The sequence below is a fragment of the Littorina saxatilis genome, linkage group LG8 (assembly GCF_037325665.1).
Source record: "Littorina saxatilis isolate snail1 linkage group LG8, US_GU_Lsax_2.0, whole genome shotgun sequence".
Lineage (NCBI taxonomy): Eukaryota > Metazoa > Mollusca > Gastropoda > Littorinimorpha > Littorinidae > Littorina > Littorina saxatilis.
In genome coordinates this window covers 56,568,621-56,583,969 of record NC_090252.1, presented here as the reverse complement: position 1 = coordinate 56,583,969, position 15,349 = coordinate 56,568,621, and the positions used below count along the sequence as shown (strand labels likewise).

Below are 15,349 nucleotides of genomic sequence, written 5' to 3'. Positions count from 1 at the left end.
CCTCAGTCCTATACTTTTCATCAAGACTTGTCACCATTAGTCCAGGCCACATGATTTCACCTCACAATAATGACCATAGAATTGATTTATATCACAATACATAGTACCAACCAAGAAAAAACACATATGAAAAGTCCCGGTGAGAAACTGGAACAATTAATTTTTTTTCGGGCTTTTTCGATATTTTAAAAAAAAATAAAAAATAAAATAGCAATTTCTTGGGAAAAAAATGAGAACCCTATCATGCTGCATATCAAATGAAAGGGCTTGAGCTGAATAACAAGAATATTAAGCTAAAATCCATTTCCGGTCAAATGCTGATGAAATATTCAGTAAGAACTTTATTTCCCGCGGTAACGGTGATCATACCTGATGACGAAAAGCATCATAACAAAGAAAATCCCTTACATGATGCATAATTCAACCTAGATACCTATCTGACTCTATTTCTACAGTCCTAGTGACTCCTACCTCAAATATTAGTCTCCTCCTCCTCTTCATCCATGGGAAGCATCGAATTGAGGCAACTTATTCCACGGCACTGTCCACAGGCAGTTGTGCAGCTAAGGCCGACCTTCCGGCAACTACAGCGTTGTGAGGAACAGTCAGTAGTGCAACCACATCTGATGATGTTCATTAACTCCTCAGGGGCTGGAGGAATGTCAGTGTGAACAGGAAGCAGCTGTCCCCGCTGAAGCTGAAACCCCCATTCTTCAGGCATGAGCTCCAGACTGGTACCCAAACAAGCCCACTCCTGAACCTGGTAAAAGACCCTGTGGCTGCAGCTGAAGTAGGAGGCAGGACTTTTGGCTGAACTTGCTTAGAGCCGGTGAACACTTTCTCGTGGTACTTTACCAGCCGAAGCTTGTCAAGAGTGTCACCATCATTTCCTTTGTAGATGTCGACTAACAGTTTCTCTCCTGTCTCTGCAATCATCTGGTGATCCGAATTAGTCTGCAGGAAAACCTTGGCACTATTTTCAAACAGTTTGTTCTTTTTTTGCAGTTTCTTCACTGGGACACATTTTCCGACACTGAAAGGCCGAGAAGTTGTGTCACAGCCACTAAATGCATGCGCAAATAAGATATTCTTGCACACATTGGGGCCAAGACGGCTCTGCGTTGATCTGATGTCCCAAAGTCTTGTTGTACTTGCCCTGCTTGAGGAGAAGAACACATCCTTCATGTCTGACTTGACATGAAACAGAAGAAGAATGAACTTGATCAAGGGATTGCTGCATCACGGAGACCAGGTCTGGAAGTGTTACCTGTTCATAATCTCCAAATTCCAGAACCTTGACAACATCTTGAAAAGCACGATTTATCACTGGGTTTTCAGGACGACCTTTTGGCTTCTTCCCCTTTGCTTCATCAGAGAAAGACTGAGGAATTCCAGATCCTTTTCGAAAATTAGTGCTGCACACGTTGTGGTAGACTACATCATAGGCACAACAGTCAGACGCAAATGCCAGGCGACTGTTGACTTCATTGGCCCACTTGTCATCATCCCCCCTCACCCCACACACTTTCACAATAGATTCCTGAAAACAGTCTGTTCTTACTGGAATTAGTTTCTCAACTTTTCTGTTCCTCAAAGGCTCTGTGCTTTGGCAGCAGAAGAGACACTGAGCCTTGAAGTCGAAATTATGATGAGACCGGAGGCTTCTCCTCTTCTTAACTGGGGAGGGGGTCCCTTCTCTCACACTCCGTTTCAATGCTGCAATGGAAATTTGTGATGAGTGTAGTCCTTGCGGCATTTTGCGTGAACCAGCTGTCCTGCTTTGACCTGGAGGTTGTCCCCTCGTTCTATGCTAGCAGAGTTTATCCCAGAGCAGCCCTTTTCAGTCAATTTCACATGATCCCCTGGTTTTGTCGCTTGTTCACAGATCGCACAGTCCAGGTTCAACGGAATGTTCTGCAACAAGGGGAAAAATGAAATCAATAATGATCAGCAGTATGCTGGACGCTTGACGAATAGATGAGTCGAAACTGAGCGCCTGTTACTCAGATTTTAAATATACACAGTTATATTTACATACAGGGGGGGGGGGGGGGGGCTCAGTCAGTAGTGCGCAGGATTTGTAATCTGACGACGAGAGTTCGAATCTGCCTAGGGGGATATTTTCCCGGAGTTAACATTTGTGCTGACTCCATTCCCTGAAAGTGGTGGCATAGTGGTCTAGTGGTAATGCACCCAGCTAGAAATTGAGGGGTCATGGGTTCGAATCTTGTTTGGAGCCTATACCTTTCCCCCATCCACTAGACCAGATGTGGTGTGGTCTGGGTGCTAGTCTTTCGGATGAGACGATAAACCGAGGTCCCGTGTACAACACGCATTCAGCGCACGTAAAAGAACCCACGGCAACAAGAAAATTGTCCCTGGGAAAATTCTGTAGAAAACCCAACCTAATAGGTAAACAAATACACAATGCACACAGGGAAAAAAAAGGGGGTGGTGCCGGTGTGACGTTTTCATCTTTCGCCGTGTTGATCTGTATTTCGATTCTCGGCCTCGTTGATCTAGTATAAACTCTACACTGAACAAAAAACCACCCTTCAATAGTACTGATGAGCGACATTGTGTACCTTACATTCATGGGGCCAAATTTGTCCAACCAATTTGTTTTATTTAACTTAGAAATTTGATTCATCCCACAATGTTTCCCTTCTTACTCAAGGGACGTAACCACTCGGTACACGTTTTCGAAGAAATCGATTTTGGGGATGAAATCTATTAAATTTCACCACCAATTTTCTTCAAATGCAAGAAACTGACATGCCTTTCGTCCATACATAATTTCACTTCTTAATTTTACTAGGAAACAACATTTCAGTCTTGAGTATATATCGAGGGGGAAATATGTACACAGGCGAAAGATGAAATCGTGACACCGTACTATGGCGACGCGCTATCACTGGGAAGAGCAGCCCGAATTTCACGCAGAGAACTCTGCCGTGACTATAAATATATACCATACCATACCATACCATTTCTTAGATATTAATTTAGATGGGTGTCTGTAACAGTGCGAGAAAGCGTGTACACATGAGTGTGCTGTGTTCGTCTTTCACTTTCACTAGTTTCAGTTTCAGAATCACTTTGAACAGTACAGTTCGAAGCACGGAAAACTTCTTACGGCGTATGCATGTTAGTTTTTCTACCTACTTTGCTTCAATTGTTACTGTAATGCACTATTAATCGTAAAATGTGCTCACTTACCTCTGTTTTGTTCGTCGATGACTCAACAAATGTGCTGCTCGAAGATTCGGCAGCCATCTTTGTTTTGGAGTCGTCTAGTCAAATCAAATCACTACACTGAGCTAATCAACTAGATCTATACAGCAATCAATCGCCAAACGTGTTGTTTAGCCCATACATGGTGTTAGATATCTTCACAGTGTGAAAGAAGTGGAAACAAAGCCCTATTGTTTGTCAGAAATGGTGTTATGGGACGGAGGATAAAAATACTCAACTCCCGGCTGCACGCGCGTTGCAGTAAAACTATGCGACCGCATTCCGATCTCCGCCGCACAAGAGCGTCCGCTCACCGAGACGTAGGCCCAACAAAACAGGCAAAAAAACAATACTATCTATCCGAAGATTCCTTGGGACTTTTTACAGCATAAACTAGAGACACTGAGGAGTGTAATACAATTAAAATCAAATCTATGGTCATTATTGTGAGCATCAAGTAAGCAGCAATCATAGGTGCGCTGTACTACATGCCGAGTAGATCTAAATTCGGAAGTCTTCATGTGGCTGAGGCATATATCTGACATAGCGTCGATCTTGTTGTAGGTTAACCTCCTTTCTGAAACAAATGGCAAAATGCGATTAGTTATGATGACTACAACCTACACAAATATAAACAGTGTTTTGAAACAGAATAGTCAGGTTATACAAGCCACTTTACCTATGCAGCATGGTAACCCTACAATATGCGAAACATGTCGACTGCAGCAGCCTGGTTCTTAAAATAATTCTGACGGTCAACACAGCCAGAAATGCCAACAAAGACAAGAAAGCTGTGGCAAGGTAAGCTTACCAAACGTTACATAGCGAATCATATGATAGTGCGTAAACAGCAAACAGTAGATCTACAATCAAAGAGAGGATCGAGTCTGGAATGAAACGCGATACAGATCTAGCATTCAAAAACTGTCTTTCACGTTCAAGGAAGTTGTTGCAAAGTACTTAAGACTTACTAAATTGTACAGACAAAACCATGACAGTGCATGTTTTGAATCTGAGGAAAAAATCGTGATCATTTTGACTTTGAGAACAGATTCATTCCGTTTCCTTATATCTGCATGTTCAAGTAAATGGTGGACAGTTTTTTTCGGGCAGAGTAAACTTAACTTGAGACTCTACTGCAAGTCTTGAAATTCACATAAATCGAACCACGAGCAAAGACATCCAAACATTACAGGCACTTTAGATCAACTCATTTCACTAGAGGTGACTGCCTAGCACTGTGTTTGACATCCGTGTCTGCTGAAATAAAAAGAAATTAAAACAAAACGGATTAACAGTAGGTGACACGTTATCAGAGTGGGAGACACTAGATCTGTCTCTGAACTTACCGGGATACGGCTGCAAGATCGACACTGACTGCCGCGCTTTCGACAGCTCTTCCTCGCGTGGACATTGGAAACACGCTGTGCAGATCAAATTGTAGGAAATCTCCCTTTGGTATCTTCTTTATTTACTTTTCTGGAGCTTAGAAACCGAACAACATGAAATCGTCTTCCCCGGCGAATCGGCGAGGTGAGAACTGGACCACAATCCTTCGCGCGACCCCTGACCTGATCTTGACACCTGACCTGCCGTCTACATGCCAAACACGACACAAATCAGTCAACTGCTTGTACCCCTTCAAAACCCCCCCACCACCCGTTTTCTTTGGATACACGCTTTAACTACACACATGCCGACACAATGTTGATCATTGCTTCAATAATTTGAAGATGGTGCTTGAAAATTAACCACGTGAAATGAGTATTTCGGTGTTTAGCCAAAAATGTTAAAGTTTCTACCACAGACATACACACATACATACGCACGCACGCACAGACAGACAAAGTTTACCATCGCATAGGCTACACTTACGTGAGCCAAAAATGAAAAACACGTCTGAGGATATCATACCCAGGAACTCTCATGTCAAATTTCATAAAGATCGGTCCAGTAGTTTAGTCTGAATCGCTCTACACACACACACAGACAGACACACACACACACACACACACATACACCACGACCCTCGTCTCGATTCCCCCCTCTATGTTAAAACATTTAGTCAAAACTTGACTAAATGTAAAAACAAAACAAACAAGTCGCGTAAGGCGAAAATACAATATTTAGTCAAGTAGCTGTCGAACTCACAGAATGAAACTGAACGCAATGCCATTTTTCAGCAAGACCGTATACTCGTAGCATCGTCAGTCCACCGCTCACGGCAAAGGCAGTGAAATTGACAAGAAGAGCGGGGTAGTAGTTGCGCTAAGAAGGATAGCACGCTTTTCTGTACCTCTCTTTGTTTTAACTTTCTGAGGGTGTTTTTAATCCAAACATATCATATCTATATGTTTTTGGAATCAGGAACCGACAAGGAATAAGATGAAAGTGTTTTTAAATTGATTTGGACAATTTAATTTTGATAATAATTTTTATATATTTAATTTTCAGAGCTTGTTTTTAATCCGAATATAACATATTTATATGTTTTTGGAATCAGCAAATGATGGAGAATAAGATAAACGTAAATTTGGATCGTTTTATAAATTTTTATTTTTATTTACAATTTTCAGATTTTTAATGACCAAAGTCATAAATTAATTTTTAAGCCACCAAGCTGAAATGCAATACCGAAGTCCGGGCTTCGTCGAAGATTACTTGACCAAAATTTCAACCAATTTGGTTGAAAAATGAGGGCGTGACAGTGCCGCCTCAACTTTCACGAAAAGCCGGATATGACGTCATCAAAGACATAAATTTATCAAAAAAATGAAAAAAACGTTCGGGGATTTCATACCCAGGAACTCTCATGTCAAATTTCATAAAGATCGGTCCAGTAGTTTAGTCTGAATCGCTCTACACACACACACAGACACACACACACACACACACGCACACACACACGCACGCACATACACCACGACCCTCGTTTCGATTCCCCCTCGGCCCTCGATGTTAAAATATTTAGTCAAAACTTGACTAAATATAAAAAGCTCATTTTCACGGCTCGAGCCAGATACGTCAAGACACACACAAACAGCCTCCCATGTCCTATGAGATCCAAGCAAAAAATCGAACGACTAACAATAACACTATTATTTTCACGCTTTCTAGGGTAGTGGTCAACTGTAGAACAGTGTATGGCACTCTCAGACGTCTATGGACCATTCTACAGGCCTCCAAAGTAGGCCCCTCAGCTCATTTTCACGGCTTGAGCCAGAAACGGCAAAACACACACAAACAGCTCTCCCTCCCCCCTCCCCCTCCCCAACAGATCCTCTGACATCCAAGCATAACATGATTGTGCGCTAAGTAAAACCATATCCATGTTTTCTGTTGTACTCAATCACAAACAATGTAGTTATTGTTTTCCTCTCGTTTCGACGGTGGAAATTCTATTCTGAAAGACCATAGCAAAGAGGAAGCTAGATCTATCCCAAAACAACGTGTGATGCGGCCCGCGCAATTTGAACAGATGCGGGGATTCGGGTTTTATTCCATTACAATAAATGAATAATCAGCCACGCAACATTTTACAAAATAGTGTCGGGAAATTTACCAGAGGGTTTTTTTTGCACATGTTTTCGGCGGGGAAAAAATGTTGCTCTCTAGTAGGTATTTAAACTGTACGCGATCATCTCCACTGAGATCTGTCAAGGCTTTCACGTGAGATCAAGAGCATCCGTCCATTCCAGGGATGGCCAAATCGTCCGCCCGATCATCACGGGCGAGTAAGAAGTACGGCGGGCTAGTAGAAACCGTCTGGCAGCTCGGGCAGTGAAAGTTCTGGTCAAATACAACATTTTTTGCTTTACTATCGAGTTTCAAAAAATATAAAAACACTGCAGATGCATGAACTGTGTGAAAAGCTGGACAGATCTGAATCTGAAAGTGGAACAAATTCAGATCCTCAGATTAGATCTACATCAGATCTTCTTTCATCGTTACAACGCTGAAGTTCGTCGTTGGTTGTTGTTGTTGATACTTTCTGTTTCATGTTGTTGTTGTTGTTGTTGTTGTTGTTGTTGTCGTTGTGTCGATTGTTGTTGTTGTTGTTCTGAGAGTTTATTTTTCTGTACTTTGTATACTCATTCCAGAATCTTGGTCGCACTATCCGCCTTTTGTTGATGTTAGTGTTGAACGAAGAAATAGCTTACCTTTGCAAAAGAAAGAAAAAGCTTACCGTGGGAAAGCCCCTGTTCGGTGGATAAAAACTGGAAACTGAAAACTTGATCACTTTAGAAGACAAAAGTAGTCACAGTCATTCAATTTCAAACAGTTTGCCCATCTGAACTGCTTTGCTCGGGGGATGTTACTCTTGGGGATAGATAAACTTTGCTTGAGTGATCTACCTTGTGGTTTTGTTTACCGGAATGAAGACGAATCGTTAAAATGTGCAACCTTGATGTCATCAGTGTCCCAGAAAACACACTCCTTATTTCATGCATGCAGATCGTCCTTGATTTTTGTTTAACAATTTGGGAATTTGCAAGTGCAAATATCCTCAACCAGAAGCCAAGTGTGGTCTCAATCCTTAAAATATAAACAAAACTGTAAAAAAAAAAAAAAAATTTAAATAAAAATTACCCTGATAAAAAATGTAGAGCAACGATTCTCTACACACACAAATTACATAAATAAAAGTTGTTGATACCCTGGGTACCAACCTAGAACAGGCACAGAACTCAATCACAAAACAAGAAGATTTTTTTTTCAAACACTATTCTTAGCCTATAATATAGCAAATCCAAAAACAAAGAGACTGCCAACGTACCAAAATTCAGAATAAAAAAACCAAGAAAGGTAGGTTGTTGGAACGTTTGTTATTGACAAAACAATACATTCACAAATATATCGACCCAACGGTCTTTTAAGTGCACAGACAAACAGTAATAACGAAAACTTATCTGACTGATATTTTCTTCCGCCTGCCACGAAGCCGGAAGCGATTGAATCACAAATGAATGAATGAATAAGTTTTCGTTATTAATTGTTTGTCTGTGCACTTAAAAGACCGTTCGGTCGATATATGTGTGAATGTATTTTTTGGTCAATAACAAACGTTCCAACAACATACCTTTCTTGTTTTTTGAGTCTTCATTTGTCTAAAACACGCGGGGACACACGGGGACACACGGGGACGATGAATTAGCGCGCCAGGATGTTATATAATAACATTATGACTATCATTTATGTATTTATTTTTAAAAAAATGTTTTAACTTATTTATTTATTAATTTTATTTTTTTTTATTTTTTTCAGAATGTTATAAAATAACGTCCATGCGTGCTATTTCACCGTCCCCGCGTGTCCTCGCGTGCAGTTAAACTGTCCCCGCGTGTCCCCGCGTGCTTTAGACACAGGGGGTGTCTAAAACACGCGGGGACACGCGGGGACTCGGGGGGACACGCGGGGACACACGGGGACACACGGGGACGGTGAATTAGCACGCCGGGACGTTATATAATAACATTCTGACTATCCTTTATGTATTTATTAAAAAAAAAAAATAAAAAAAAATTTAACTTATTTATTTCTTAATTTTTTCTTTTTTTCAGAATGATATAAAATAACGTCCCCGCGTGCTATTTCACCGTCCCCGCGTGTCCCCGCGTGCAGTTAAACTGTCCCCGCGTTTTCTAGACACAGGGGGTGTCTAAAACACGCGTGGACACGCGGAGACACGCGGGGACACACAAGGACACACGGGGACGGTGAATTAGCACGCCGGGACGTTATATAATAACATTCTGACTATCCTTTATGTATTTATTAAAAAAAAAAATTGAAAAAATTTAACTTATTTATCTATTAATTTTTTTAATCTTTTTTCAGAATGTTATAAAATAACGTGCCCGCGTGCTATTTCACCGTCCCCGCGTGTCCCCCCCCCCCCCCCCCCCCCCCCGTGTCCCCGCGTGTTTTAGGGGGTGTCTAAAACACGCGGGGACACGCAGGGACACGCGGGGACACGCGGGAACACGCGGGGACACACGGGGACACACGGGGACGGTGAATTAGCACGCCGGGACGTTATATAATAACATTCTGACTATCCCTTATGTATTTATAAAAAAAATTAAATAAAAATTTATTAACTCATTTATTTATTTATTTTTTTATTTTTTATTTTTTTCAGAATGTTATAAAATAACGTCTCCGCGTGCTATTTAACCGTCCCCGTGACACCCTCGCTTACTATTTGACCTTAAAAGGTATAAGGTAAACACACAAATAACGCAAAACTCTTGACCAGTTTGCGAAGGACATTTCAGTGAAGAAGACATTAACCCGAATTTCAGTACAATCGGAGCACTGTGTGAAGCTCTGAATTTTTTTGAAGTTCAAAGACACGTTTTTGCCTCAAAATTGAAAAACCGTCATGTCTGTCCAGTGTCCTGTCTCCCCATAAAGCATATCAACTCTACCTGTCCCAAGATAGGCCAATTGGTTCTAAGAGGACGTTAAAACTAATTATCATCTCTCTCTCTCTCTCTCTCTCTCTCTCTCTCTCTCTCTCTCTCTCTCTCTCTCTCTCTCTCTCTCTCTCTCTCTCTCTCTCTCTCTCTAACTCATTTAGCAACGTTCCATCGCTTTATTCAAGCACAGGCGGAAGGTATCGTCCACTGGACTACTACTATCACAGAAAGACTTTCTGTGATAGTAGTAGTCCAGTGGACGATACCTTCGCCTGTGATTCAAGCCGCATTCATTTGTGTGGCAGACGAACAGTATGAGGGTAGTGCCGAAGTAATCACTACTGCTGATTGTGGGCAATAACGGAAAGACGACAAGACAAGAGAGTATTTTCCCCTTCTTTGTGGTCCCGGTCAGCCCACGGAAACACTGCACAACACGGCAAAGGACTCTCGCCTAAAATCTCGCCGATCGGATATGGAACAATCCGAGACGGTGGTCGTCAAGGCAGTCGCCATTTTGATTTGACGCAAACATGGTGGCAAAAACCGTGTTTGCTTGCCTGCTTTAGTTGGGAAAAGGATCACAAATCCAGCTAGATTGTGAGAAACAAAGTTTAAAAAATGGCGACTCAAACAGAGACGCTTCGGAAGCAAGGGCCTGCGGCCCAGCCGTCCCGAACGTATGATTATCTGTATGGTAAGTTCTTGTACATCGCTCTTGGCCTCTTCAACTTCAAGTCTTGTTGTCTGCTTCAAACCTGTCTATGTCTAGTTTCATTGATCAGTTCATGCGGTATGTGCTGTTCTCTTTCTCCGAACGAGCGTTTATTATAATAGCAGTGGTGTAAAAGGAGTTTTTGTTTCACTTCATGGACTTTTACTTTCTACATTTCCAAACCGAACCCATATTGATTGTTGACATAACAACATGAAGTTTCCTCACTCTACTACACATTTATTTTAATTGCACTACACGGTAGCCTGCTGCAACATCGCTTGTAGGTAGCACCATGCATGCAGCATTTTAGAGTATTGCTGAATGTAGTTATCTGAGTTGGAGAAAACTTGCTGAAGCAGTAATTTTGTGACAGTTATAAAAACCTCGAGGATCATGATATTGATTGATCCATTTTTCTCTTCACATTTGTTGTCTGCAACTACGAAGAATACTAAGTTGTGGTTTTAAAGTATTTCATCTGGGTTAATTTGTTCTTTCTATGTATTGATTATATCTGTATTTTACTATTTTTCTATGCTAAGATGAGAATAATATCTGACTAATGCTGCATATTTTGCATGCACGTTCAATCTGTTCAGATTTTTAGACATTTGCTTCATACATAGTTTTTGTGACTGAAATTTCAAACAATCCTGGCTGTCTTATTGAGTAGGCTCATTAATCTAATAGTAATACTATATCTTGCATTCATATCATGAATACCAGGAAGCAGGGAGATATAGCTCAGTTGGTAGTGGTGCTGGCATGAAACCAGTTTGTCACTGAATGCGTGGGTTCGACCCGACACGACTCCGTCATGGGATTTAATTTTTATTTTCAAGAGTGAACTTTGTGCGGACTCCTAGATCCTAGGTGTCAGATCACCCCTGTATACACGCATGTGCACGGTAAAGATCACAAGCTCAAACATGCAGTCAAAGCGAAAGTCTCGGGGCTTCAAGAGTCAACTTTGTGCAGACTCCTAAATCCTAGGTGTCATCACACCCCTGTTTACATGCATGTGCACGGTAAAGATCACAAGCTCAAACATGCAGTCAAAGCGAAAGTCTTGGGGCTTGAAAAACATGAATACAGTGGAACCCTCCTTTTTAAGACCTTGTTTTCTCAGACTTTCTGTTCTTAACCTCTGTAAAATTACCCCCATTTTAAGACTCCCTCCTTTTTAAGACCTTGTTTTCTCAGACTTTCTGTTCTTAACCTCTGTAAAATTACCCCCATTTAAGACTCCCTCCTTTTTAAGACCTGATTTTCTCAGATTTGTGGAGGTCTTAAAAGGGGGGTTCCACTGTATTGCATGCAGGGAAAAAAGTTAGTTAGCAGGAATCTGTAGCGGCATGCTATCCTCAGGGATACAGGGGCTCACATCCACGCCGGACATCGGACATACACGGATATTTTTTCCAAATGTCCTATACATTTTTTCATGCAAGAGGACATGTGTCCTATTGTTTTTGTCACAAAGTGTTCATTGTCCAATTATGCTTTCATTTGATCCGGACATTGTCAGTTCTTTCCTATTTACAGTAGCTTGATTTGCTATTTTATCGATGTTTTGCGAAGCGATGTGTGTCTCCTAGCAGACAAAACTTGGGGAGACTTTATGTGCTTTTTATAGAAAAGAGCTTCCATTCCAAGGTTTGCAACTCTGAATGCTCCATGCCGGTTGACAGTTGCCTCCCTTTGCGGGTTTTTGCCCCCAAAAAGCAACATGCCACCAAAACGAAAATTGGTGCCAGAAAAAAAAAATTCTATTGATTTATTTTTGTTCAGGACAAATGTCCTATCACTTTCGCATTGTCCAGGACATTTGTCCTATGCCACCGCTCATGGATGTGAGCCCCTGGGGATAGCAGCCTGGACTTCCTTGAGGCCATTTCCCAAGGACAATAAAATATGTGACCCTCCACCACGTAATGAGTCGCATGTCACCTTTGCATGATTTTCATATTTTTACATTTTCCTAAAGAGTTTTTTCTGCTCTATCCAGTGGTGAAAACCGTTTTTAGAAAAGAACGAAAACTGTTTGAGTTATAAGCCTGTGACTAAGGTGACCCTCACACTGTTACCAGACACTCCCCGGACTTATATTAAGCCTAGCGCAGAACCCGCGAGGTGACATGCAACTCATTTCGTGGTGTAGGGTCATATATTTATACCAAATACCAAGAAAACTTTACTGGTCCCAAAGAAGTTCTGCATTTGCCAGAAATTTGAGGCAGAGCCAAAGAGTACAGAAAAAGAAAATGAGGAAAGAGCAGTTTTCTGTTTAATGTGTTAGGCTTTAGGCCAAAAAAAAGTTGTATGTTTCTAGTAAAATGGCTACAAAAACTATGGTAGGTAGGTAGGGATTTTTTTGGTTTTTTTGGTCAGGGTAGAAAATAGCTATACAGTGACGCAAAGAGACTGGACTTATTATACAAAGAGAAAGACAACACATTACAAAACAAATGAGACAAAAGGGATGCGGGGTTATCCCCCTTGTGTAGTCTGCCGTCTGTTACTTTCGTTTTGACGCTTTTTTTTAAAAAAATGCAATAAAAAAGTCTAGGGTCGGCGGGAAAAAACTAGGTAGGGTCGGGTGACCAGAAACATACTTTTGTTTTGTGCCTTAGCTATTGATTGCTATTCTAATATGTGTAACAAAATGTTCATGGTTTGCACTGTTGTTTGCAGACAAGCTGTATAATGTATCCTCTGAGCGTGACCATGCCAGGGCCACCTTCCAGGCTAACACCACTGCTGTTCGGGTTGTAAGTATACTCTCTTATCTTATCTCTTATCTTATCTTTCATTCATTTCCGTTCCTAGAGTTCCTTCCCCTTTTTGCGTGTTTCCCCTCCATTTTCTTTCAAACCCTGTTCGTTCCGTGTTGCGTCTGCTTTTTGTTGTCTTTTGTGTTCTTTTCCTGATGAAGCTTCCAGAAGCGAAAATTCGTAATCGTCTTGTGTCGTCTTTGTATTGGTGAGTACAGTAATCCTTTGTTTTTTAACTTTGTTCATCTTACCACAGTCACTTCGTTGTTTAGATTTAGTATACTCTCTTGCTATAAATGTGTGTGTCTGTCTGTGTGTCAGTGTGTTTCGTTTTGTTTGTGTGTGTGGTCATGACATGAGGCTGACAGAACTTTTCTTTATAAATGTAATGCATAATTAGGAATATTGGACCCTTCTCATAAAAAAAAACCCTAACAAAGCCAAAGGAGGCAATCAATCTTACGAGCCCTGACACAAAGGTGCATGGATTGTACCTTTCCGGGTTATCTTGAACTTTAGCGTGTTAAATTCATAGCTCAGAATCCAGTGACATTCTTGACTTATTTTTGATACAAGTCCATGTAAGCAAGCCAAAGAACATTTGTCGTGAAATTGATTGACGGGTTGAGCTCCAAATTTAAGCATAATTAATTAATTTGGTTGTTCAATCGACAAAAATGCACCGAAAATGGCATGCGTTGTCAACCATGGGACATCATTTACATGAAAGAGTTGTCTCCCTTGTCCGCTCATACGGATAATTCCTTCTTTGACCCATGTAAACGAAATGCATTCGTACAGTTCATCGGAGTTCATTCCGTAACTTCAAAGGGATCTAAAATGACTTGTTATGATTACAAGTGCAGGTTCTACACATTTGGAGACTTAAATGCCTCTGAATTCTGAGCTATGAATTTAACACGCTAAAGTTCAAGATTACCCCTTTCCGACTACTACTGTTATTATTACTACTTCTACCACTAATTCTACTATTACTACTACTACTACTACTAGTGGTACTTCTACTGATGTGTGCCTGTTGCAGAAAAAAGAACCCATCTACCCGACCATGTTCAGTGAACTGCGACACCATCCACGCTTCCAAATCCGTCTTGACCAGACTGACCCAGTTCCACGCTTCATTAACCGACAGTGGCGAGGTTACGCCGACCAGCAGAGGGAGGCTGTGGTTCGCTACACTACGTACGTGTCACTTTTCTTTTTTTCTATCTCTCTGTCAATGTCATGGCTTCTTAGTTGGGGATCTTTATTTTTTTGCAACTCAGATTCAGTGGACACGGAACAAGAAACTGCAGATGAGAAGGTATTCAATTAAATAACAAAAAACAAAAAAACAAATTTAGTCATCAGAGAAGGTAGACATGTAAGTGCAATAAGATGGACTAGCTTTTGACTTAAAATAGGAATGCGTGTTTGTAAATTTTCTTTGTTTCCTGGTGAGTTCAGGTAATTTAATCACATTCAGTGGTTTTCCTTCTTTTTGTAGATTGTGTGAACATTGCCGTGGGGATAGTGGCGATTCAAGTACATATATATACTCACAGAGGCTTTCACTTTCAGCATTTTTGGTATGCACACTTGTGGGCCCAGGCTGTTATGCTACTACATGCTACAATGGCAAACATTTCAAAACAGTCTATTTGTTTTCTAAAGATCTACAGTGAATGGACATGACCGGCTTTATGCTGCAGGTTCAACTATGACCCCAGCGTCAGCGTTCCTCCCGTCCAGTTTGAGAAGACGGAGGCCACCGGCCGTGATCGCTACAGGTTCTTCAGACGGTAAGAATCCCACTTCACTCTGGCCGTATACTTGTCTGGTATTCACTTTTTCCCTTTCCTCATACTGTTACTAACACCCCCGTTCCACACAACCGTTCCAGGTCCCGTTCCCGTATCGACCAAGGACGGCTGCCACTATGGTCAGACGCTGCTCAAAGATGCCAAAAATGTCAGTTTGCGCAGCGTTCCATTGTTGTGGCAGCCGTCCTTGGTCGGTACGGGAACTGGACCTAGAACGGTTGTGTGGAATGGGGGTGTTATATACATGTACATATATATATATCGTTGCCTTGAGAGCCAGTCAATTCTTTGTTCATCAGTGATTGGGTTTGTCTTTACATTTAGTCAAGTTTTGACTAAATGTTTTAACGTAGAGGGGGAATCGAGACGAGGGTCGTG

The 15,349-nt window shown here is 41.3% G+C and overlaps 2 protein-coding genes across 6 annotated transcripts in view; one reads left to right on the top strand and one right to left on the bottom strand.

The window, feature by feature from the left end:
• The window catches only part of LOC138973905 (uncharacterized), an 88,430-nt gene extending 80,312 nt beyond the window's left edge, over positions 1-8,118 (bottom strand). For all 4 annotated transcript variants that reach the window (XM_070346611.1, XM_070346612.1, XM_070346613.1 and 1 more), the window contains exon 1: positions 7,421-8,118. The gene's annotated coding sequence lies outside the window, so the exon portion shown is untranslated. The remainder of the gene's footprint in view (positions 1-7,420) is intronic.
• A 2,035-nt stretch (positions 8,119-10,153) lies between these two features.
• The window catches only part of LOC138973903 (cilia- and flagella-associated protein 91-like), a 30,763-nt gene continuing 25,567 nt past the window's right edge, over positions 10,154-15,349 (top strand). For both annotated transcript variants that reach the window (XM_070346608.1, XM_070346607.1), the window contains exons 1-4: positions 10,154-10,353; positions 13,069-13,145; positions 14,194-14,351; positions 14,861-14,950. In XM_070346608.1, the coding sequence (XP_070202709.1) occupies positions 10,278-10,353; positions 13,069-13,145; positions 14,194-14,351; positions 14,861-14,950 (401 nt within the window). In that variant the 5' untranslated portion in view covers positions 10,154-10,277. The remainder of the gene's footprint in view (positions 10,354-13,068; positions 13,146-14,193; positions 14,352-14,860; positions 14,951-15,349) is intronic.